The following is a 27,102-nucleotide window of genomic DNA, read 5'->3' as shown; positions in this document are numbered from 1 at the left end:
TAAATAAAATCTTAAAAAAAAAAAACTATTCTTTTCTTTTTTTCTAAGAAAAGTATGGCCTTTAGCGCTTTGAGGAGGAAAGGTAAGTGTGGGACCTAGCTAGTGTTTTTTTGGTTTTTTGTTTTGTTTTAAAAGATTTTATTTATTCATTTATTTGAGAGAGACAGAGTATGTAAGTGGGGGGGGGCATGCTTAAGAAGAGGGAGAGGCAGAGAATCTCAAGCAGACTCCACAGTGAGCACAGAGACCAAGTGGGGCTCAATCTCATGATCCTGAGATCGTGACCTGAGCCGAAACCAAGAGCCAGACGCTCAAATGACTGAGCCACTCAGGTACCCCAGGACCTAGCCAGTGTTAACAACAAACAACAACAACCTTCAAAAGTTATGGGGATAAAAATTATTTCCAAAAACATGTATTTTTCATATTGTTACACACCATCCTCATACCGCCTACACTGAGGTAAACAGGTAAGTATAAAATCTGAATAACATTTCCTGATTAAATACAAAGATGCCCTTATTGACTATTCAAAGAGCAGATAAGAATCTGCATTGATCCCACTTTTACAGTCTTGTCCAGTCCCCCTTAGGAGCCAATGGCTAGTCTACCTATAAAAAGGATCTAGTCAAGTCAACTGCCTCCATCCATCCATCCATCCATCCACCCAACCAATCTTCCAATAATTCTTTGTATCTACTCTGTGCGAGGCACTGTACTGGATAACAGAGACATCAAGATGTGTAAGACATGATTCCCACCCATCAAGAAGCCCACAGAACAGTGGCAGAAATAGTCAAATAACTACAGTGCAATGTGATGTTATATAACAGGCATGAGCAAAGTTTTATGATAGCCCCTAACTGCCCAGAGGAATGAAAGAAAAGATTCAGAGATGGGAAGCTTGAGCTGGAACTTGAAGCAAAACGGGAAATTCCCAGGGAAATGCAGTTTCAGCTCCCAATCCAAATGATAGAAAATTCTGTTTCTAGTTTAGTGATAGGAAAATTAAAACACAGAAAGAGAACATCTACTGGGGCCTCATATTGACAAGGCAAAACTACAGTACAACTCAGAAATCCAGACTGCTTACTGCTAGACTTCTAGCACCTAAAGACATGGTCCCCATTAATTTTTAATACTCAGAAACAAAACATCTAACTTTCAGTGTCTGCCTTATTCTATGCAATGATCTTACCAAGGATATTCAACTCGCTAAAAAGTCCTTAGACTTAAATTTTTGTGGAAAGAAGTTTAAAAAGCCAAATACATTTCTCACTAATGAATAAAATCCCTGATTTTATATGACTGAACCTTACATTTACTAATTTTGAAATCAACTAATACTGAACAGTTCTTAAGCAAAGGAAGAGTTGATTTCAATGTGAAAAAGTTGGGCCTAAGGGACAAGGTTGGTTCTGCGTCACCAGACTCTGTGGGTTTTCATCTAAAAATTTTTCTTCATTTTTGACTGTGCTAGGGAGCGCATCCTGAGAGATTAAACTACTATCCCAATGTGTTTTTCAAAAAGGGAAAAAAGGGGAAAGGAGGTACTCCAACACGGATTTGCACTGAAGTATCTCCGACATAAGTGCCCAAGTTGGATGGTCTAAATTCCTAGCGTAACATTTCATAGGTGAAGACTCCTTGAGGTCCCTGCAAACCTTTGAGGATATGGACTGCTGCCAATTTAAAGAGGAAAAATATTAAGGGTGTGCAAGGAGTGAGGAAGGACTGCTGTTTTATGCACAGTTCCTTTCAAGAATGAGGACTACTTCCTACATTTATTAAGAGGTTTTTTTTTTTAAATAGAGACAATAAAAACAAGTGTGTGAAGGCACAAAAGGGGAACTTGAAATCCAATTGCAATAATTACTCAGGCAATTGGCCCCTTTCTCTGTAGCATTACAGAAACCTCCTGAGTACCAAAAAGCTTATGCTTTTACAAAAGAGAACTGCCCCATCATTGCATGGTACAACTACTGCTTCCTTAGACCTTTCAGGAAATGATCCCCAAGTATTTTTCACAAACCCTATAGGGCTTCCTACAGTAAAATACTGTGACAGAGATCAAACCTAGAATAACTGCAGAACTGCAGTGATGAGCTGTACTAGTTCCAAATGATTAATTTTCTGCTCCAAATAATGGGACAAAGTATCATCCCACAGACACAGTCAGTTTCACGGTGATGGACATACATGTATGGATGATCTGAGGCACAAGCTGTGATTGGTCTTAAGAAAATAAAAAGTAGAACTGGGTTAAAAACCCACATCTCATGATTTCTGGTCCTTATTCAGCCAAAGCGTTGAGCTGCTTCAGGTCTGTATTACACACATTTTGGATCTTTCTCGGGAGTTGCTCTGGGTGCAGCATGATAAGGAAAACCAGGTATTTGGCTTGATAACAGTATTCAAGGTATACGTGCCGCACTCATGGTAAGCTTCTCACCACAGGATATCTGAGAGCTGCTGCCAAAGAGGACTGTGGTCCGCGATGATGACTAGAGTTCAGTTTTCAAAATTTTGGGAATAATCTGATCATAGCCTTTCCTTCTTGTTACGTTATAGGATAGGAATTTAGAGTATTCAGTCAACAGGCTCTCCCAGTAACAGGTGATGTCTTCCATCTGTAAGTGGTTCATAATAAACTGGCTTCCCCTAGAGACAAGATTAACAAGAACATTTAAAGCACAGCATTTAATAATACTAATAGCTTACATGTGACTGCTTACCTTGTGGTAAGCACTGTTCAGAATGCTTATGCTTTATATGAATTAACTCTTGATTCTCAGAGCCAACCCTATAGCCATCCTATCCACACACATGCACTTAGCAATAAAACTTAATTTTTTTTCTTTTTTTAAATTTTATTTGGCAGAGAGAGACACAGCGAGAGAGGAAACACAAACAGGGGGAGTGGGAGAGGGAGAAGCAGGCTCCCCGCGGAGCAGGGAGCCCAATGCGGGACTCGACCCCAGGACCCTGGGACCATGACCTGAGCTGAAGGCAGACACTTAACGACTGAGCCACCAAGGTGCCCAAAATTTAATATTTTTTTCTTAAAAAACAAACACATAAGCAGTGAATGCTCAGAAATTCTGTACATGTTTAATTACCTCAAAGATTTCAGTCTACTTCTATAAAGGATGGGCCTGGGACATATGTGAATGTGTGTTTTCCTCCTGGACAGCTTTAATTCTGATTATCTCTGTATAGTGAGGATGAAATCCAGGTATCACCATGATAACAATATTCATATACCTTTAGATGGGGCAAAACGGGGATGATAAGGAAAAATGAACAGAGCTTACCTTTCAGCAATTTCTTGAGCCACATCATCATTTGCCTTCACAAAATGCAACAACTCCCTAAAATTGAAAGAATTATTAGACTCTAAAATACAGACCAAACTAAGAAAGAAAAACCATATATATACTGGCACAAAAATAGACAAATAGATCAACGGAACAGAATAGAGAACCCAGAAATGGACTCACAACTATATAATCAACTAATCTTCAACAAAGCAGGAAAGAATATCTAATGGAAAAAAGACAGTCTCTTCAACAAATGGTGTTGGGAAAAGTAGACAGCAACATGCAGAAGAATGAAACTGGACCACTTCCTTACACCAGACACAAAAATAAATTCAAAATGGATGAAAGACTTAAATCTGAGACAGGAATCTATCAAAATCCTAGGGGAACACAGGCAGTAACCTCTGACCTTGGCTGTAGCAACAGCCATATTATTAGACATGTCACCACAGGCAAGGGAAACAAAAGCAAAAATGAACTATTTTGTCTTCATCAAGATAAAAAGCATCTGCACAGCAAAGGAAACCATTAACAAAAATAAAAGGCAGCCTATGGAATGGGAGAAGATATTTGCAAATGACATATCTGATAAAGGGTTGGTATCCAAAATCTATAAAGAACTTACCAAACTCAACACCCAAAAAACAAATAATCCAATTTAGAAATGGGCAGAAGACACAAATAGACACTTTTCCAAAGAAGACATCCAGATGGCTAACAGACACATGCAAAGATGCTCAACATCACTCATCATCAGGGAAGTACAAATCAAACCCATGATAAGATGCCACCTCACACCTGTCAGAATGGGTAAAATTAACAACACAAGAAACACCAGGTATTGGTGAAGATGTGGAGAAAGGGGAACCCTCTTGCACTGCTGGTGGGAATGCAAACTGGTGCAGCCACTCTGGAGAATAGTCCGGAGGTTCTTCAAAAAGTTAAAAACAGAACTACCCTATATCCTAGCAATTGCATTACTAGATATTTACCCAAAGGATAAAAAAATACAGATTCAAAGGGGTACATGCACCCTGATGTTTACAGCAGCATTACCCACAATAGCCAAACTATGGAGACAGTCCAAATGTCCATCAACTGATGAATGGATAAAGAAGTTGTGGTATGTATACACAATGGAATATTATTCAGCCATCAAAAAGAATGAAATCTTGCCATTTATAACAATGTGGATGGAGCCAGACTGTATTATGCTAAGTGAAATAAGTCAGTCAGACAAAGACAAACACCACATGATCTCACTCATATGTAGAATTTAAAAAGAAAACAGATGAACATATGGGAAGGGGGAAAAGTAAAAAAGGAGAGAGGGAAACAAACCATAAGGGACTCTTAACGACAGAGAACAGGGTTGATGGAGGGAGGTGAGTGGGGGATGGGCTAGACAGGTGATGTGTATTAAGGAGGGCACTTGTTGTGATGAGCATCGGGTGTTGTATGTAAGTGATGAATCACTGACTTCTACTCCAGAAACCAATATTGCACTAATTCGTTAACTAATAAAATTTAAATAAAAAATAAATAAAAACAGTTCCTTAAATTTGAAAAGAAAAAAGAAAGAAAGACCACAGACTGAGATTTATGGTTAATCTCTAGATAGGTGGATAATGGATTATTTCTTTTTTAAAGCACAGATATTAGAGTCCTCACAAGACCAAAACAACAACAAAAGCCCACACACAGGCTAAAGGCAACCTGTTGTAGATTTGGGACATACGTGAGAAAAGAGAGAAATGTTCAATGATACACATCAAATATCAATTTCCCTTCTATCTCCTGCTCCCGCCCCCAGAAAAGGGCACTGGGCTTGTTTCTGGCCCCTTTCCATATCTCTTCTTAGTTTCTCCTATCATGTGAGAAAATTTGCCTCAGCTTCAGTGGGGTCAGTTCTCACGTTGTATCTGAAAGTCCCTTTGACAATATAACAACATCTAATATCCTTATCTTTAGTCTTTGAGAGATAAGAGCTTTTCTACTGCGTATTATCTGAATGTTACATTTTAAACTAGCTTTAGAGCACTTTTTCAAATTAAATCTCACTTACAGCCTAGTTGAATAGTGACACTATATATGCAAACCATGTAAGGAGAAAAAGCTGTCAAGGGAGAAAGTCATCAGTAGTAAATGTCTTAAATGCCTGGGGTCTTAGAGGCAGATTGTGGGAATCATTAGGCACTCTGCTTGGGGGAGAGCCACTCACTGGACATTGGAGAGATCTGTTTTGACTGGGATATAGTGAACCCACGGCTTCAGTTGTGGATAGAAGAATTCCAGCCACTCATCACCAACATGGAAAACAAGTGAACCACACAGGAAGAGGTGTTTGAACCGGAAACTTGCAGCTACACCTCGAAAATTAAACAGATACCTGGGAAAGAAAGAGCAAAATATACTTGATACTATATGTCTGCTGCCACAAATATCTTTTTCTTCTTATTCCCTCTTCTCCTTCTCTCCTTTTATGACCCCTCTCCCCTCCCTTTCTATTTTCAGCTTTCCAGGACACATCCACATATCCCTGTGGGATTCCAGGGGCTACTGACTGTTCCAGGGAATGTCAGGGTGAGGGGGGAAGGAGGATTCTTTCTCCAGACAGAGCTAGATAGGGCCACGAGCTGGGTGCTAGACAGAGATACAAGGCTCAGATGGAGACAGTAGCTTATGCTTTCCTATAAGCTTTCCTGGGCCTAATGTCTCTGAGTCATGGCTCCCCAAAATCTTGTTTTTCCCATAAGGTACCCCACCAAAGCCTCCGTTGGTCCCTGTTCCCTCTTCTTCTGAAGTTGGGAGAAGAGAACCAGGCATACATAATCAATCTTCAAAGAAATACCCTCTGAAAAAAAACTATGTTAGAACATTTTCTTTTCAGCATTTCTTATGCACCTCTGTCTCCAACTAGAGTTGCTTCTACCCTATACTTCCCACTGTGCAGTGTAATCAGTATTCACCTCTCTGAATCCCCCTACTTCCTCCTCCTGACCTAGTTTCACCTGTTCACCTAATCCTTAGTCCTAGCATTGAATTATAATATTTCAGTTACATATGCTTTATTCATTTTGAAACATAAACCCTTCTTAACCTGATAAATACTTCATCTAACTTCAGCTCTTGGCTGGATGGGATGTGGAGAGAGGGAGTCCCACCACTTTCCTTACTAGCAGCAAGGTCTATGGAGGCAGGGACCATTATTGTCTCTGCAGTTCCCGCAGAACTCAGGCAAGAGCCTCATGCACACAGCATGGTCTCAGTAAACAACCAAATGAATGAACAGGACTTTCATAAACCCCAGTGGGGCCCTAGTATTGAAGTTCTGCCCCAATGTCAAGCTATTCTGAATGCAACAGGGAAGCCAAGAGTCAGGAGTCCTGGAAGCCTTACTTGTATTTGCAGTGATCCACAAGATGGACATCCTTAGCAGCTGGCTTCCCCAAAGTATCCTTTAAGCGAAAAGGAAGCTATTAGTATTGAGAGTGGTAGTATTTATTGAAGACCACTGTGCAGCAAGCATTATTAAGCATTCCATCAACATGACCTCATTTCAGTGTCCTGAATAAATCCATTCAGAGATGTTATTATCTCATTTTATAGATGAAGAAGGCATGACCTTGAAAAGTTGGGAGACTTGCTCAGGGGCATGTGGGCCTAAGGAGAGGAGCAAGGGCCTGTCTGATTTTAGAGTTTAAGCTCCCAGGGCCATGTGGATCCTTCTCTGAACTCAGAGGTCCTCACCTACAGCATGTTTCACTCTATAAATTATACATAGAGGATGTTGCAGGAAGTGCCTGGTAGGCTTAGAGGTGTAAGCCACACACGGATTTTGTTGGGGATGCAAAGTATTTAAAAATAAAAGTTCAAACCATTGCCAACATTCACAGGTGGTAAGATATTTCTTACAAAAATCCAGATTTCCAAGTTTTCTTATAAAGAAAAAGGAAGGTCTGGTAAACTCGGCTTCTATTCCCTTGGTAGAAATGACCGGACCTTTAGCGCTCTTTCTTGCTCACGCCTGTGGCCCCCAGGGGCATTTGAGTTTGAGACCCCCATCTATATTCCAGCTACCCTGCCAGATGGTAAACGTCTTAATGAGGGAAATAAGTCTGGTTTGCTTTCGTAGCTTCCCACAGTATAGGCTGTGCTGAATGGATATATTTTTCATATTTTTATTTTTCAACAAAGTTTCTTAAACTTTTGCTCCTGTTCGATTAAAACTATCAAATAATGCATCTCAGATACGCTTAGTTTTCCCACAAGAAGTTTAAAACTTTTTTTCTTATCATCCTCATATGGTATATGGAAATTTCAAATGAGGATATTTAGGGCTTAAAGTTCTTTGAATACGGCAAGAAGTCATACAGTTAAGAAGACAGAGATGAACACCAACCTGAACGAGCCAGTCATTGCTCACTTCACCTTACAGTTCACCTTTCTGAATCCCCCACTTCCTCCCCCCGACTTGGTTTTACCTGTTCACCTAATCCTTAGTTCCGGCATTCAATTATAATATTTCAGTTACATATGCTTTATTCATTTTGAAACATAAATCCTTATTTTCAAACAAATGAAGATGCCTGGACCCCATCCCCAGAGACTGATTCATTTGATTCATTTTTTTTAAGCTCTCTGATTGGATTGTATAGTTAGAGTTAAGAACCACCGGTTTAAACCAGGGGTTGGCAAATTACAGCCCATAGGCCAAATCCGGACCACTGCTTGTTTCTGTATACAACCCACAAACTAAGAATATTTTACGTTTCAAATGCTTGAAAAATATCCAAAGAAGAATATTTATGAAATGTGGAAATTACATGAAATTCAAATTTCTGTGCCATAAATGAAGTTTTATTAGAACACAGCCAGGCTCATTCATTTACATATTGTCTGTGACTGCTTTCCCCTGTGATGGCAGAGTTGAGTAACTACAACAAGACCATACAATCCACAAAGCCTAAAATATTTACCATTTGGCCCTTTCCATAAAAAGTTGGTGTCCTCTGGTTTAAACCTTCAAAGTGATAAAAAACACTACTCATAATATGGCCCAGAAAAGCAACGTTGAGTTTGAAAAAGAATAATTTACATATATGCTAATACTAGTTTGTGGAACTTTCTCTACATCCATCTACCACTGAGAGGAAACTTAATCTGGAATTCTACCCAGGTGGCAATGTTCTTTGAATGAGAATGTTCACTGCTATGGTTCTAGTCAGATGATTGGTGATTACTTTCATAGATTTCCAGGCCTGGTTTTTGGTGTATTCTGCGTCAACAAGTTTTGGATTTTTCCGAGATAGAAGAATGAGAGGATCTCGTTCTGGACTTGTCCTATAAAAGAAACATGTGACATAAAACAATGTGTCCCACACCATAATACTCTTCCCAATATCTGAAAGGTAAGCAATGCAATGACCACACACAGAGACGGATAACTTATTGGTTATTTTCACAGCAGAGGAGGGGGTTACTGGGCCCTGAGGCATATAGGTGTTCCCGGCTGTTCCCTACTCTACCCTTCAGGGATGGGGAATATTGGGCCCTTTTGTGCTTGCATCTAATCTTTAAGATTACGTTGTTCTGGGCACTACAGACATATCCCAAGGAATGAGTTCCCTTTTAGCAGGGTTCATGGAGCCTCTATAATCATTAGTACTCACAGCTCTGTGACTAGGTAATCACCCCTCCCCAAAATAGCTACATGACCTTTGTTGTCTGTGTTCTGTACAGTCCAGCACAATATTTAAATTAAAAAGAAAACTAAAGGGCTTAAAAACCTGAAGATTATATGTAGAAAAAGTCCTAGTTATGGTCCAAGTAGCAGATGGTCTTGACATTTGAGGGGTCCTAGACTCCCTGTGGACCGCTCTCTAGAAAAGTGCCCATATCCCCATATAATTTATAGGAAGTCCTAGAACTCTTCAAGTCCACACACAGTTAAGAAGCTGTGATCTCCAGATCTGAGAATCAGAGAAGTTGGTAAGGACCAGTAAGCAGTGGCTGCTGGGCCTGTCTGCATCCTCAAGTTCATGGCCCAAGTAAATAGAAGGTGTGATCTCCGACAAGAACTGACCAGGAAAACGACTAAACCCTTCTCCCTGTTCTGTTCATCTGTACAGCAAATATTCATCATGTATCTGCATGCTAGGTACTGTTCTTGGCACTGGGGATGTAGGTCTGAGCAACATGGAGAGAGAGGGTCCTTGCCTAGCATTTCCCTCTCCCTCCTCTTCTTCTTCCCTGCCTCCCTTTCCATTTCCACCAGTCTCAGTCTGTGCTTTCCACCACTATTTGGCAGCCACATGGCCTCATGAAAAAGGCAGTCAGGATATCTGGTAATGGATGCTGCTCTGCCATTAACTAGCAGTGACTAGCAGAGAGCCAGGTCAGAAGCTCCCTGTAGAAAACTATAATGTCTTAGGCAAGAGGACAAGTCAGCCGTTCTCTTCAACATATACTCAATGCCTAACACACTCAAGGCACTCTGTTAATACCTGTTGAATGACTAGATGAATGAACTTTACTTCTTTCAATTTCAGTTCAATTAACAGTGATTTGGGCAAGGGGCGCCTGGGTGGCTCAGTCAGTTAAGCATCTGACTCTTGATTTCGGCTCAGGTCATGATCTCAGGGTCGTGAGATCAAGCCCTGAGTCAGGCTCCAGGCTGGGCATGAAGCCTTAAGATTCACTCTCTCTCCGCCCCTGCTCACACGCATGCGCTCTCTCTCTTCCAAAAAAAAAAAAAAAAAGAGTGATTTGGGCAAATAATTTGAGTTCTTCTCTAGTCTAAAATTCTATGATTCTACATTTACTTCTTAGTTGTCCTAGCTTTCTCCTTGAACTACAACTACCCTCAAAATTACTTGTATCTTACAAATATCTTCGTAAAATATCAGAAAATATAGTCACCTTGATCCTCGGAAATATGCTGTAGAATTTTTCTTTTTCCATGGCCACTGTGCTGCTGACCTAAAATTAGATTTCAGTTAGTTTCTATGTTTTTCTCTGAACTATATGAGGATGTGTTTTAACCAGTTCTGAAGATCAGTTCAGAATTTCACATTTTTAAATAAGTCTGACCCAGGCTCTCAAAAGAAAAAGCCCTCAATGACATTATATTCCCTTTTGTTGTTACTTCACTCCTTTGGAAGTGCTAGCCAATAATATCTACAATCCATTGCTCCATTAATAAGTTAACAACACTGAAAGAAAAGTTCCCAGGGTACCTAGGTGGCTCAGTCAGTTAAGCATCTGACTCTTGATTTCAGCTTAGGTCATGATCTCAGGGTCCTGAGACTGAGCCCCGCATCAGGCTCCTCATTCAGCAGGGAGTCGGCTTGAGATTCTCTCTCCCTCTGTCCCTTCCCCTGCTCAGGCACATGCACACGCACTCTCTCTCTAAATAAATTAACAAATAAAATCTAAAAAAAAAAAAAATTCCCGAGTTCTAAATGACATGTTTAGAGCTGTTAAATGCAATACAATGAGGATTTCTTCTCTACTTTAACTAGAGTGCTGCTATTGATAAATTTAATAGGCAAAGACAACTGCAGAAAATATCAGAAATTGAATGAAGGGTAAGAAAAGAAATCACTCCTTGACTTCATTTTTTGGATGCACAGGCAGTATCACCAGAAATTTGTCTGATGTTGCAAAGCATCCTGATATTCTTGAGACTGTACTAAGTGCTCCGTCAAAGTCCCTGAAACTCAGGTCTCAGTACACATTACCATGACCAGCTTTCCTTGCTGAAACTGCTAGCTCACAGATGCATCATTCTTAACTTCCTTCGTAGGAACCCTGCACAGAGGTTGCACAGTGTCTTCCTCTGAAAAAAGAGGGGAAGGGCTGAACTGGAGTTAATGAGGGACTGGGGGGCTGTTTACCATAATGGAGAGACTGAGGATATAAACTTGTTAGGTAGAGATACTTTTAGATACATAAATGTCACATTACTCATTTTCTCTCAGTCTCAGCTGAGAGCATCGCTCATTTTCCTGGCCTATCTTATAGCTCTTCCTTGCTGGACCATCTTTACCGGATTCTCCAATCCAAGGCCAGAACTATCTATCACTGTGCTCCATATGCCCTCCCACCAAAAAAGAAACACCATAACCCTGGGTTATTTTTGTTTTATGAGATTTTTTTTAGTGGAAAAAATGATATATCCTCATTATAGAAAATTCTAATGGAAAAGCATAAAGTAAAAGTAGAAAAAAATCATCTGGAACCTTCCCAATCCCACTTTTAGCAATTTAACGTTTCCATGAAGAATTTCCTTCCAGTCATTTCTCCATATCAGTAGTCCTCAGCTGGTGGTGATTTTGCCCCTTTCTCCCAGAAGACATTTGGCCATGACTATAGACATTTTTGATTGTCACTACTGGGGGACTGCTACTGGCATTTAGTGACATTAAGACCAAGGATGCTAAATATCCTGCAATGCACAGGGAAGCCCCCTACAACAAAGAATGATCCAGCCCGAAATTCAGTACTACCAATATTGAGAAACCTTGCTCTATGTAACAGAGATCACACACATACATATACATATATATAATCATTCTCACAAACTCTTGAAGTGGGTTTTATTATCCCTACTTTATAGTTGAGGTTCTTGAGAGGCTAAGCAGTTTGCCCAGAGTCACACAGCTAATAAGAGCCAGAGTTTGAATCCGGAGTCCCTTTACTTTGCACTCATGCACAATATTCCATTTTACAGCCATGTCATAATTCACTTCATTACTTATTCATGGGCTTTTAAGAAGTTTCCAACTTTCTGCTTTAAGAAACAACACTGTAGTGAACATCTTTGTGTACACATCTTTACATACTTGTCTAATTAACTCTTCAGAAATGGCTGGGTCAAAGACATACACATTTTATATTTTGATATATATTGCCAAACTACCTAAAAAAAAGTATCAATTTACACTGAAATTTTGAGTATAAATGTCCTCGGTCCCTGGGAAAGCTGCATTTAATATACACAGACTTGTACCATCTCTGTTTTCCCTCGCCCTCATTCTTTCTATCCACCTACCTACCCCTCAAAAGACCTATGTTAGGACTTTTTTTCCCAGGCAAGTGTTAAAAGTGGCACCCTGGTGCTGAGTCAGACCTCTTTTATAACTACCCCGTGACAGTAGAGACAGAAATCTTTAAATCTACAGAAACACTTAATTCTTCTACAGAGTGAAAAGTAAGTCAATGGGGACGAACTCCCAAAAGATTAGAAAAATAGAAAAAGAGCAGGCAGGCATCAATACAGATAAACAAGCAGATTATTAAAGTTTCAAATTAGGAAATGAAATCACATGGCTAGAGCTTCTGAATGGAAGGCTCTAAAAAATAAAATTGTAATTCTATGATCATATACTTTTTTTTAAAGATTTTATTTATTTATTTGAGAGAGAGAGTGTGGGGGGAGGGGCAAAGGGAGAGGGAGAAGCAGACTCCCCACTGAGCAGAGAGCCCAACTCAGGGCTTGACCCTAGACCCAGAGATCATGACTTGAGCTGAAGGCAGATGCTTAACTGACTGAGCCATCCAGGTGCCCCATAGATAAATTCAGTTGAAGAAGAGGGGAAGATACCAAAAGAAAAATATGTTCCTATAAGCTTAGATTTTAAAAGATAATCTATCTCCCTAAAAATTGCTTAGTAGTTTACAAGGTGGGGGGGGGGGCACAGTAACTACACAGTGGAGGAATTGGCAACACCTTGACCAGGTGATCAAAATTAACAGCTCTAAAGAGGCGTGGATGGATGCAAATCACTTAGGTAAGTATTCGGGCCAGGGATGCATGAGTTGAATCTAATCATGAAAAACAGAAAAAACCAAATTGAAGAACATTCTATAAAACGCACAGCCTGCATTCTTTAAAATGTCCATGTTATGAAAGAGAAAGACAGACTAAGAAGCTGTTCCCGATCACAGGAGACTAAACAGACATGACCACTAAATGCAACACACAAGCCTGGATTGTATCATGTACTGGAGGCAGAATGTGCCATATAGGACATTATTGGCATAATTAAATGTTGTACCAATATTGTTTCCTGAATTTGATCATTGCAGCATGGTTATAAAAGAGAATACCCTTGCTCTTAGGAAATACACACTAAGGGGCGCCTGGGTGGCTCAGATGGTTAAGCATCTGCCTTCGGCTCAGGTCATGATCCCAGGGTCCTGGGATCAAGCCCCACATCGGGCTCTGTGCTCAGCAGGGAGCCTGATTCTCCCTCTCCCTCTGCCTGCCTGTCTGCCTACTTGTGATCTCTCTCTGTCAAATAAATAAATAAAATCTTTAAAAAAAAAAAAAGGAAATACACACTAACATATTAAGATGTACAGGGTCATAAGGTGTGCAACATACTCTCAAATAGTCCAGAAAAAAAGAAATTGTGCATATGTTACATATGTGGCCTAGAAGTCTATTACAGAAAATAATGAGGTAAATTATTATCCACACAATGGAATATCATGCAACTGATAAAAATAATGAGGTAGTTTCATATGTACTGACATGGGAAGATTTCTAAGACACACTGACAAGTCAGTGGGAAAGTTGCTGATGTTAGACATACATTTTTATGAGCATGTATAGGTTTCATAATCAGAAAAACAGCTTGGTTTTAAGGATTTAAGAGACAAAGTAGGGGGTGCCTGGGTGGCTCAGTTGGTTGAGCATCCAACTCTTGATTTTGGTTCGAGTCATGATCTCAGGGTTGTGAGACTGATCCCCTTGTCAGGCTCCACACTCAGCACAAAACCTGCTTAAGATTCTTTCCCTCTCCTTCTGCTGCTCCCCCCACCCCTCCGCCCCCAGCTCACACTCTCTCTCTTTTAAAAACAAAACAAAACAAAGTAGATGTATAGCAGGTCAAAAAAGAGCTGTAAAAAGAAGGAAGAATGTGAAAAGAGTATTTGCAATTACCTGGGGAAAAAAAAAGGATTAGATAATTAAGGCCAAGAATAACTTAAAGAAAAACTGGTTAAAGACCTTTTTAGGGGCACCTGGGTGGCTCAGTTGTTAAGCGTCTGCCTTCGGCTCAGGTCCTGATCACAGGGTCCTGGAATCAAGCCCGGCATCGGGCTCCCTGCTCAGCGGGAAGCCTGCTTCTCCCTCTCCCACTCCCCCTGCTTGTGTTCCCTCTCTCACTGTCTCTGTCAAATAAATAAATAAAATCTTAAAAAAAAAAAAAATTAAGATCTTTTTATTTTTCCCTTTTAAACTTATGTTCAAAACCAAAAGCTACATAAGAAATGATGGTCTCAATGTCGGGAGAGCATAGGTAAGGTTAACTGGTAGTGTGGACGCCTGGACTTCAGGCCTAGTATGGTTCCTGACCTTAACCAAGTCACTCAATTTCTCTGGGCCTTCCTTCCCTCTTCCCTGAAATAAAGAGTTGAAAAGGACAATTTCCAGTCCTAGTTCAATGACGTATGAGACCAAGGTATCTTAAAAAATAATTTTTGGGGGGGCGCCTGGGTGGCTCAGTTGGTTAAGCGACTGCCTTCGGCTCAGGTCATGATCCTGGAGTTCCAGGATTGAGTCCCACATCAGGCTCCCGGCTCAGCAGGGAGTCTGCTTCTCCCTCTGACCCTCCCCCCTCTCATGTGTTCTCTCTCTCTCTTTCAAATAAATAAATAAAATCTTAAAAAATAATAATAATAATAATAATTTTGGGGGCTCCTGGGTGGCTCAGTCGGTTAAGCGTCTGACTTTGGCTCAGGTCATGATCTCAGGGTCCTGGGATCAAGGCCTGCCGCATTGAGCTCCGTGCTCAGAGGAGAGGCTGCTTGTCCCACTCCCTCCCTCTCTGCTCCTCCCCCCAGCTCATGCGCTCGCTCTCTTTCTTTCTCTCTCTCAAATAAATAAATAAAATCTTAAAAAAATTAATTTTCAAAATAACACCTACTGGATAATAGACTCATTCTTTACCTGGTGGCTCCAACTGCCACTAAGGACTGCAGCCCTACCTGTTTCTCCATGAAAGGGACATTCTTTTCACCCCCAGTGAATCTCCAGCCACATGTGGTACAGGTGACAGATATTTGTGGAAATAAAGTTGAATTAAATTTTTGCTTTCCCATTACCTAAGACCTATAAAGACCATATTTCTAGAAGTATGCTAATTAGGTACCAATGTTGATTGAATCATTAATGCGAAACGTAGCCAGGTAAGAAATACCTACAGCTTGGATGACCTGGACAATCTAAATTCTGAAATGAGAGCACATCAAGTCAACTGGCCCAGGCACGTCTCCGTCGTGAATCAGGAGGATCCGGAATAAGCTTGTACTTGAGATATCTCTGGGACATTTATGCCCTCCTCATCCCCACCCAGAGGACTTAGCTCTAAATTATAAAGTGCATTTATGTTCCTCCAAGTCATTCTCTATTCTCCTCCACAACATGGTCAATCATTTTTTTCTAATTATAAAAGGAATTCACTCTTATTTAGAGAATCTTAAAAATACAGAAAAATTTAAAGAAGAAAAGAAAGGGCCCCAATAATCCTTTCCACAAAGGCACTGCTGATACTTTAGGGTAGGTTCTTCTGTTCTTTTCTTGTGGATATGTAAGTATTTTATACACATACAAAATTGCTTATGCTGTAAGCAGTTTTTCTTTTGTTTTTAACTTAAAAGTTAGTCATTTTAAAGTAAATAATTATGTATACCCTACTGTTTATTTCAAGAAGACCCACAAAGGACAAAGAAAACCTCTCTAAAGGACCTACCTTACCAGATCTTCTCTGAAGAGGTCCCACCGTCCAAGACCTGTAGGATAAATTGGCCAAACAGCAGGTCCCCCTTCCCAAAATGTCCAAGCAGGATACATGATATCATGGTACTCTGATGTCTTCAACAGAAACAGAAAGGTTGTTCAAAATCAGTCTCAGAACAGAGAGAGAAGCAGCAAACTACTGTCATGCCACGGGATCTGAACAGAGGTCTTGCTCTAGTGTTAACATTGCCACACATCTATTTTCCCGAGTCTGCAAAGTCTACACTCTAGACATTAAAAGGCAAAAATGACCACGGGTTAAAATTCATGGGCTCACTGAATCCCAGAATTTGAAATCTCATTAAAAGTCAACTTTTCCAGTTACCCAAAGTTCTGTTTTTCTAGAGGACATTATTACACTGTTAGGGTTTTTAGTTTAAGGAACTCTCTCATCTTTTAACTGCTAATACACTTATAGTATATACTGTGTTACCAATTCCTGATTATTTCCTAAATGGGTCTATTGAGAGCAAGAATCACAGTGCAATGGTTAAGAGCGTGGGCTCTTGAAACAGATCATCTGAGTCTGAATGCTGATTCTACCTCTTTCCAACTCCAGACAAATTACTTAATTTTTCTATGCCTCAGTTTCCTTATCTTTATGATGGGAGAAATAATAATACCAATAATGTTATCTATCTAATGGGCTTGTTTTGAATATTAAATGAGTTAGTACATGTGAAAAGCTTAGACCAGTGCTTGGTACATGGTAAGTACTCAATAAGTGTTAATTAGTATTACCTAATACTGTGGTATTGTGGAGCTCACACCGGTTGGTCAGTAAACTCTTGGTTATTTGTTGATCAGGACCAGAAGTGCTGATGGGCAGGATGGGGGAAAGGGATATTATCCCACATCTTTTGAAAAAAGTTTAAAACCATTAAAATTCTATCCTATTAAAGTCTATCTGACTTTGGCTCAGGTCATGATCTCAGGGTCCTGGGATTAAGGCCTGCCGCATTGAGCTCCGTGCTCAGAGGAGAGGCTGCTTGTCCCGTTCCCTCCCTCTCTGCTCCTCCTATTAAAATTCTATTAAATTCTGGCCACTGACAGACCTCTAACTCTATGGTTTCTTCACTGGAATTACACATGCAATATGCTGTTCACCTTTTCTCAAATACTTTTAAAAAATGGTATGTGATTCATCAAGCAGCTCAGGCATAACAGCTGCTCAAGAGAAGCTGAACAATTCCTACAAAGTTGAAAGACTAAAATCCCTCTCTAGGGACTAGGAGTCACTGGTTTTAAAAAAAAAGAAAAGAAAAGAAAAGATGAAAAGAAAGTATACTGATGGTCATACTTTACCATCCACCAAAACAACAAATAAATAACAAACATGAAGTCCTTACTGACGTACATGGGAGCCTCTATCTGTTCTTCTGGGAGGGTTTTATGATAAACAGCGAGACCAAGCACTTTTGATAAATGAGGCTAAACCATGGGAAACACAACACCAATGTGGCCTCAGCCCATTGCAACACAGGAAATAAGTCTAGAGAGAAAGTAAACTTTGATAAAGAAAAAGTATGGATAAAAGGCCCCTCTTTGGAGAAACCAAATCAGAGATGGTGTTCCTTTTCTCAAAGTCCATAGGGTTTTCCTAAACCCACTCTTCCCCCATAGAATCTTCTATCTATTCTCTTCAAGGCCTCCCCCTAAATGTGTTCATGCCTAATCTCTAGGGAACCAAGGCCCATCCCTGCCAATAAATATTTGCAAGAACCTGAGCACTGAGAAGATATTAACTGTCCCAAGTTCTCCAAGTCCACAGGTGTGAGCTAGTACTCCTATTCCTCCATAACTAGACCCAAAGATTACTCTCTCACATATCCCTCTTGGATATCCCAGGCCTATCCCCTCAACGCACTGTTAACGCACAAACTGTGTGGAGTTATCTACCACCTTCAGTTTCACTGTTAGCTATGCTGAGCCCCTGGGACAGACTGACAGATAGGACAGATAGGACCATATATATAGGAGCTCAACAAATATTTTTTGAACAAAGGTGTTTCCTAACTCCAAGCCCATGAGCTATCTTGAGCCACTTTCTCCCATGCTCTGTAGGATCTCTGAACCTTGCCTTCAGTGGCTCTTCAGGCCTCCATCATTCCCTACCCTTCATCCCTAGCCCTATAGACACTTAAGCAATCTTACTCACATTACCATCTCCTCAGTCTTATTGCTCAGCCACTGTGAAGCTAAGAGGGACACAGACCAATTCCTGGAACCCAGGTCTCATCCTCACCATTATCCATCAGACTCTGTCACAGGACAATCATCTCCTACTCATACTCTAGAGGACCACCCTCCATCTCCCCATACAGTTCTTGCCACACTTACCTTACTGAAGGAGAAGACTGGAATGGCCGGCTCCATCCACTTAGGAACCTGAGGATAATCTCGTACATTGATCACCATTTCCATGTCTGGAAGCCGCCCGATAACTTCCAAAATAAAGTGTTCAACACCACTACACCTGCCAACCAGAAATACCACATATTCACCAGACTAGTGTCTGCCATAGGACAAAACAGGGTCCCATTCCCACTTTGAAAGCCAGTGTTCAGATCATCAGCCTACTGCAAAGTCTCCTGAAAGCAATGCTTCTTCTAAAAAGACTTTCCTATTCTTTTATATTGTGCAAGTTATCTTTCCTAGCTAACCTCCTCCAGCTTGCAATACTTAATGAAATTTTCCAACTAGGTCATAAGTTTGGAGGCTGTATTATTGCTACTCCTACCACCTCTTCTCTATCTACTCCTAGTTTTTTTTTTAATTTCCCCTTTTGTTTAATTAGTAAGCAAGATACAAATTTGGTAAGAACTGGAGAAAGCTAATTTTCTAATTGTGTCCCTTGGGCTTTGCTTCTCACAAAGATTTTTTTTTATTTCCACCAAAATGAAGCCTCATAATTTAGGAAGAAAGATAGGAAAACTTTTATTGCCTTCAACTTGAGTACAGAACACTATCAAAATCAGTTTTGCAAGCCAGAAAAGGAGTGTTATGTACACAATTATGTTTATACTATACTGGGGTCTATTAAGTATTCAATAATAGTATTATGTCTAAAAAAAACAACGTGTATATCTTAACTAAAGACACTTTATTGCTAAAAAATGCTAACAAGGGGTGCCTGGGTGGCTCAGTCGTTAAGTGTCTGCCTTCGGCTCAGGTCATGATCTCAGGGTCCTGGGATCAAGCCCCGCATCGGGCTCCCTGCTCAGTGTGAAGCCTCCTTCTCCCTCTCCCACTCCCCATGCTTGTGTTCCCTCTCTCGCTGTCTCTCTCTCTGTCAAATGAATAAAATAAATCTTAAATAAATAAATAAAATAAAAAATGCTAACAATCATCTGAGCTTTCAGTGAGCTGTAATCACTGATCACAGATCACCATAACAAATATAGTAATAATAATAAAATTTGAAATATTGAAAGAATCACCAAAATGTGATACAGAGACACGAAGTGAACAAATGCTATTAGAAAAATGGCACCAATAGACTTGTTTGACACAGGGCTGCCACAAACCTTCAATTTGTAAAAAAAGAAAAAATGCAGTATCTGCAAAATGCAATAAAAGCGAAGCAACAATAGAACAAGGTATGCCTGTATAGCTTTCCGATTAGCCTCTCCAGGTATCCTCAGAGGACTTCTGGAAAGAGAGGATACACTGACAGCTTAGCTCTTCTGCCCCATCCTTTGAGGTCCTGACCAGCACTATCCTGGGGGCAGCATTCCAAGGTTCAACCAAAATTTTCCAGCAGCATAGAAATGACTGATTTAAAATACTGACTTATATATAGGGAGGTTACTGCAAAAAATATCAGTGATTCATAAACAAAAGAAAAGATGCTCAACCATATTAAAGAAACGCCCCAAAAGCCAAACTTGTAAAAAGAGAGAAAGAAATGGTGGTTGCCAGAGGGTAGAGGGGATGGGGGGACAGGATAGATGGTGTTTAAAGGTACAAACTTACAACAAGTAGTAAATAAGCCCTAGAGATCTCATGCACAGTATAGTGAACAAAATACCTAGTAATAAATTTAACCAATGAGGTAGAAGACCTGTACTCTGAAAACTGTACTTGATCAAAGAAATTTAAGATGATACAAATAAATGGAAAGACATACCATACTCATGGATTGGCAGAATTAATACTGATAAAATGTCCATGCTCCCGAAAGCAATCTGTATATTCAATGCTTCTATCAAAATACCAATAGCATTTTCCACAGAACTAGCACAAATAATCCTAAAATTTGTATGGAATCACAAACTACTCTGGATAGCCAGAGCAATCTTGAGAAAGAAGAACAAAGCTGGAGGTATCATAATCCCAGGTTTTGAACTATACTACAAAGCAATAATAATCAAAATAGCATGGCAATGGCACAAAAATGGACACATAGATCACTAGAACAGAAGAGAGAATCCAGAAATAAACCCACAATTGTATGGTCAATTAATCTATGATAGAGGAGGCAAGAATATACAATAGAGAAAAAATAAATACCTTCTTCAATAAATGTTGGGAAACCTGGACAGCTACATGCAAAAGAATGAAACTGGACCACTTTCTTACACCATATACAAAAACAAACTCAAAATGGATTAAAGACCTAAGTGCAAGGCTTGAAACCATAAAACTCCTAAAAGAAAACAGGCAGTAAACTCTTGGACGTTAGTCTTAGCAATATCTTTTTAGAGCTGTCTCTTCAGGCAACGGCAACAAAAGCAAAAATAAACAATTGGGACTACATCAAACTAAAAAGTTTTTGTACAGTGAAGGAAACAACAAAACAAAAAGACAACATACTAAATGGAAGAAGATATTTGCAAATGATATATCTGGTAAAGGGTAAATAAAGAACTCATATAACTCAACACCAAAAAACAATCCAATAAAAAAATGGGCAGAGGACATGAATAAATATATTCCAAAGAAGATGTACAGATGGCCAACAGACATGTGAAAAAATATTCAGCATCACTAATCATCAGGGAAATGCAAATCAGAACCATAATGAGACATCATCACCTCACACCAGTCAGAATGGCTATTATGAAAAAGACAAGAAATAACAAATGTTGGCAAGGATGTGAAGAGAAGAGAACCTTCGTGCACTATTGCTGGGAATGCAAATTGGTGCAGCCACTGTGGAAAACAGTATGGAGGTACCTCAAAAAAATTAAAAATAGAAATACCTTATGATTTGGTAATTCTGCTTTTAGGGGGTATTTATCCAAAGAAAACAAAAATACTAATTTGAAAAGATATATACACCCCTATGTTTACTGCAGGATTATTTACAATAGTCCACATATGGAAGCAACCTAAGTGTCCATCAATAGATAAATGGATAAAAATGTATATATATATAATATAATATATCATATATATATAATAGATATTATTATTAGATAATATAATAGAATATTAATCAGCCATAAGAAAGAATGAAATCTTGGCATTTGTGACAACATGGATGGACCCAGAGGGTATTATGCTAACTGAAATAAGTCAGACAGAGAAAGACAAATACCATACACCAAAAAGACTTAATAAATAAATAAATCCATATGATTTCACTTATATGTGGAACCAGAAAACAAAACAAAAGAATAAACAAAATGCAGAAACAGACCCATAAATACAGAGAACAAACTGATGGTTGCCAAAGCGAAAGGGGGTGAGAGGATGGGGCAAAATGGATGAAGGAGAATGGGAGATACGGGCTTCCAATTATGGAATGAATAAGTCATGAGGATAAAAAGGACAGCAGAGGGAATACAGTCAATGGTACTATAATAGTGTTGTATGGTTAAAGACAGTAACTACACTTGTGGTGAGCACAGCAGAGTATACAGAGTTGTCCAGAATCACTATGTTGAACACCTGAAACTAAGTTTAATGTTGTGTGTCACTACGCTTCAATAAAAAGAACTCATAGGGAATATACTCAATAATGCTATAATCACTTTGTATGGTGACAGGTGGTAACTACATGTATCATGGTGAGCATTTTGTAATGCATATACATGTTGAATCACTATGTTGTACACTTGAAACTAATATAATATTGTATATTAACTATACTTCAATTAAGAATAAATTAATGTTGGGCGCCTGGGTGGCTCAGTTGGTTAAGCGACTGCCTTCGGCTCAGGTCATGATCCTGGAGTCCCGGGATCGAGTCCCGCATCGGGCTCCCTGCTCGGCAGGGAGTCTGCTTCTCCCTCTGACCCTCCCCCCTCTCATGTGCTCTCTCTCTCTCAAATAAATAAATAAAATCTTTAAAAAAAAAAAAAAAAAAAGAATAAATTAATGTTAAAAAGATAATGAACATCAAGAAACTTACCAAGTTGTATACTTTAAGTATGTGCAGTTTATGTCAGCCATACCTCACTAAAGTTATTATTTTAAAAATACCATTATTCTCCATCTTTGAAATGACATGTCTCCAGTCATTTAATTAGATGGTGCTCTGGTTCCTCAGCAAAATCTCTCAGCTCATTCTTGAACTGCTGAATTTACATTTTACTTTGTTCAGAATAAAATTTTCTAAATGCCATACAGGCTTCTCCCACTGGATGAATTAGAAGTATCTAGACCTAGAAAGATACTGTTTTGGCTAGATGGGAATCTGAGATATTATTCAACTGTATCCATTTCATTAAGGACACTGGTTCTGAATATTTCATTTTGTTTCTTTTTTGCTCAACTCTGTTTCCTTAGTTGTGTATGTAGTTGAGATAGGGAACTTTCCATGCATTAGAGATACAGACTATTTTATTGTCAATGAAAGGTCCTGTGCTTCCTTAAGAATATTTCTAAGAGCTCATGATTCTGACCAAAATGTTTTGAGGTCTGGAATGAGAGGTATGTGCCTTTCAGAAACTTTGGAAGTATTTAATTTCATCTGGAAATTGTTCGGCTAACTATTAAACATTAGGTAAGCTATGAAAGTCTAACAATATCTATACTCCTATTTTCTTTTTCATTTGTAGAAATTAGAAATTCTTCTACACTCATAATCTATAAAGTTTCTATTATTATCCCAAATAATGAAACAAATGTCTGTTTAAAATACCTCAATAGGGGTGCCTAGGTGGCTCAGTTGGTTAAGCGTCTGCCTTTGGCTCAGGTCATGATCTCAGGGTCCTGGGATCAAGCCCCTGGACAGGACTCCCTGCTCAGCAGGAAGTCTGCTTCTCCCTCTCCCTCTGCCCCTCCCCCCACTCATGCTCACGTGCTCTCTCACTCTCAAATAAATAAATAAAATCTTAAAAAAAAATAAAAATAAAATACCTCAATAATTTTGCTCACTACCACCTTATTTGCCCCTGACACTTGATAACAAAAATGTAATTGTGATTACTTCAAGGTAGTAGGATATTAAGTGATCTTTATTTTCTTTTTTGTTGTTGTTTTTACATATTTTTGACAATGAAAATGTAGTAACTTGTAATAAAGTTGTTATTAAGAAAAATTCCTTATGTCCATATGGATGGATGTTACTTGCAATACTGCTCATTTACTTTTTTTTTTAAAAGATTTTATTTATTTATTTGAGAGAGAGAGAGCACGAGCAGGAGGAGGGGGAGAGGGAGAGGAAGAAGCAGACTCCCCACTGAGGTGGGAAGCCTGACCCGGGGCTTGATGCCAGGACCCTGGGATCATGACCTGAGCTGAAGGCAGACAGTTAACTGACTGAGCCACCCAGGTGTCACTCACTCACTTTACTTTTAATGACAGAATAGAGATTGTTTAGAAAGAAGATCTTAGGCAGGGGAATACCATGGCCTCTGAATTTTGTACTTCGTAATTTTATAAAGATTTGAGTTTAAAAAAAAAAGACTCCTAAAAGGGAAGTTTCTCGTTTGTTGTATAAACATATAATGCTACCTAAACCCAACTTCCAGGCTCAGTACATGACCCTCCCGGATCACCCCCAGCCCTCAGCCCACTGATATGTTACCTCAACTTTCACATCTGAATTCCTGGCTAGTGTAGCCTGCGTAATCTGCAGCCCCAGTTACTCTTGTCTTTCAGCCCCTTCTTCAAATATTCAGTATCTAGAACAATATTTGACCCATGATAAACACTCAATGCTTCTCCTCCTTGAGCCCAGCTCACTCCTACCAGGTCTCAATCAGCTTGTGCCCTGCAGCTTCTATATCTGGGGAAAGATGAGGGCAGAGCCATAGCCAGTACAACCAGTGATGTGCCCAAGCCTCAAGAAGAGAGAGGAGACAGACTTTAATATAGGAGAAAGGGGGGCAGGAGTTGGCAAGAAAAATCCCCAGGTAAGAAGAGCTTGTCACTATTTTCTAGTCCCTCTGAAATGAGGAGAGATTCACCTGTGGGTCCCTTTAATTAAAAAGAACAATTATCAAGTAAGCCCATATATAAGAAGATCAGAAGATATATCTACCTCATAATTCTTACCTTGAAGGGAACATGCAGTCATTCTCTCGGTATAATCTGTTCTTAATGATCTGATAGTGGGTCCCTAGTTTCCGTCTGACTACCTCCGCCATCATCTTCCTGGAGATGCCTCCTCGGAAAGGAGTCAGATCCTCTTCTATGACCCTGGGAAAGAATGTGAATCATCAGGGAAAGCAGGTCAAGAAAGTGGTACCATTCCACCTACTTCCTATCTGTGGGTTTAGATTTAGTATTAGAAGACACAGTAAACCAGGGAAAGAATAAAGGGCAGGAATGAGTTTCCCCCAGAAGCACATAGGTAATCTAAACCCAAACGACAAAGCCACAAAGAGGAAAAAGCAAGTCAGTTTCTCTTCTTCCTCTCTCCATCTGGATTGCCCCTCCTCTGCTTGATGCACATTCCTCCTTCAATACACAACACCCATGTCCTCCCAGTCACTGCAGTCCCACTGACCTCCCCTTCTCTGATTCCCACAGAAGGTATGATCTATGCCTTACAGTCTGACACTGTCTGATGTCCTTGGTCTCAGACTGACTCCCTTGTTCTGGTCCGTCTGGCTCCCACTCACCTCACATATTCTCACAGCCTGACAGCAGTAACCAGAAATTACACTATTTTGTATCCCTTTTAAAGTTCAGTATATAGTTTTCAATAAGTACCATAAGCATTAGGTGAATTTTTTGAGGAGTCATAGAATAGCACAATGAGGAACTAAAGGACCCTGTTACTTAGCTGATGAGGAATCTGAGACCCAGAGAAGTTAAGTGACTTGCCACAGCGATAATTAGTGGGAGTTCTGCAGATCCTAGAACCCAAGGCTGCTTTCAAAGTAACCTTTCTACCATACTACCCTCTCAGCCATAATTCGCAACTTTAAAAATAACCAACAAGAAATTATGATTAGGTTCATTTATAAATATGTTCATGCCCCTGACAATATTTACTGAGTACTTACTGAGGGCCAGCACCAGGATGCAACACTGATTAAGACATAGGCCTTGAGGCGCGCCTGGGTGGCTCAGTCGTTAAGTGTCTGCCTTCGGCTCAGGTCATGATCCCAGAGTCCTGGGATCGAGCCCCACATCGGGCTCCCTGCTCAGCAGGAAGCCTGCTTCTCCCTCTCCCACTCCCCCTGCTTGTGTTCCCTCTTGCTGTCTGTCAAATAAAATCTTTAAAAAAAAAAAAAGACATAGGCCTTGACCTCAAGAAGCTTTCAGTCCAGTGGGGAACACAGACAAGTATGTGTAGCTAACTCCAAGGAGTAAGTCGCCTTGCTGAGACCACCTGGGCCTCTCCTACCCTAGTAGATTTTTGTTCCCTAGAAATAGGAAATCTACTGCAGGAACCTTGTCTTTTATCAAGGCATGCTTGGCCCTCTGATCACTGTAACCCAGGTCTCTTGGGGATTTTAGGGGACTTCTTGTGACAAGCACTAAACTCTCAAAGACACATCAAAGAAAAGAACTCACCCATGGTAGCAGCTGCAATTTTGACTTGAACATGGTTCATAATTCTCCAAAGACCTGTTAATTTGGTCAATAAATACTTTCCATTTCGAACCTTCAAGAAGTAAATGAGAGTTAACAAAATACCCTGGGCATTCTCATTTGCTAGCAGCAAGCATGCAGAACCAACAGAAGGCCAAAACTTTTAGACACCCCTTCCCATTCCACTGGTGGAAACGAAATGCCAGAAAGGAGTCATTCTGTAACTCTCCAGCACTCATGTCAAGTCTGCTCCTCTACTCGGGCTGTCAGGTGTCCGAGAAATTGGAAAATGTCCAAGCCTGGCACTCAGAAAGCTATGAATAAACTGGTGACACATATTCTCACCTTTCGCTCATCAAAGTGAACCCTATAAAGAGCATCAGTTAAAAGCCACAGACTTTAATTCTCCCTTCATCTCTCTGGCAATTCAAAGAACCACACGCGCGCGCGCGCGCGCGCACGCACAGGCACGCACACGAATTATCCCCCAGTGTGTTTTTTAGGGAGGAGCAGTGTAACCAAGCGCAGGCGACACCCGCTGTGGGTGAACACTATTCCCTCTCTTCCCCACTATCCCAATCCTGAAAGTGGGATTACTCTCCAGGTTCCTGGGCAGTAAAAGCAGCGCCAGGCACCCAGACGCTCTCACTCTCCGCTCCAAGGCTCCCCCGTGCCCTCTGCCCAGCTTTGCGCTCCAGCGGCCACAGCATCAGCTGGCCGCCGGCCGCACCAGGAAACCAGGGGGGGCGGGAGAGCGCCTACGGACCGGACCCGACCCGGAGCCCCAGCGGCAGGCGCTGCCCTGCCCGGAGCCCACCTGACTCCTTCTGGCGGCCCGGCACTGGGGGCAGTAATAGGAACAGCAGCCACAGCCAGAGCTGCGGGCGCACCCACCGCTCCATCGCCCGCAACCCACTGCGGAGTCCCCACTGCCGCGCCGGCGGAAGCGCAGCCCCGCACAAAGATGGCCGTGGGCGCCGCACCACGTGGGCGGAGGGCCGCCCCGCACAGAGATGGCCGCGCGCCCCTCCGCCTCCC

General features: G+C 40.6%; 1 protein-coding gene across 2 annotated transcripts; it reads right to left on the bottom strand.

Moving 5' to 3' along the window:
- Positions 1-384: 384 nt before the first annotated feature.
- On the bottom strand, positions 385-27,030 carry POGLUT1 (protein O-glucosyltransferase 1). 2 transcript variants are annotated; one of them, XM_036066791.2, is made up of 11 exons: positions 26,882-27,030; positions 26,047-26,137; positions 24,577-24,720; positions 18,469-18,604; positions 16,082-16,203; positions 10,242-10,301; positions 8,564-8,663; positions 6,720-6,778; positions 5,542-5,709; positions 3,315-3,371; positions 385-2,661 (listed from the first exon to the last, which is right to left on the bottom strand). In XM_036066791.2, exons 1-11 carry the CDS (start codon positions 26,964-26,966, stop codon positions 2,505-2,507), a joined length of 1,179 nt encoding a protein of 392 aa, XP_035922684.1. In that variant the 5' UTR covers positions 26,967-27,030; the 3' UTR covers positions 385-2,504. The 2 variants fall into 2 exon arrangements, with proteins under 2 accessions (XP_035922684.1, XP_077922532.1); XM_078066406.1 differs by lacking the exon at positions 26,882-27,030 and adding an exon at positions 26,410-26,483.
- Positions 27,031-27,102: the final 72 nt, after the last annotated feature.

The sequence above is a fragment of the Halichoerus grypus genome, chromosome 1, assembly GCF_964656455.1.
Source record: "Halichoerus grypus chromosome 1, mHalGry1.hap1.1, whole genome shotgun sequence".
In the NCBI taxonomy this organism is placed as follows: Eukaryota; Metazoa; Chordata; class Mammalia; order Carnivora; family Phocidae; genus Halichoerus; species Halichoerus grypus.
Note: the sequence above shows the minus strand (reverse complement) of the source record. Positions and strands in the feature narration are given on the sequence as shown.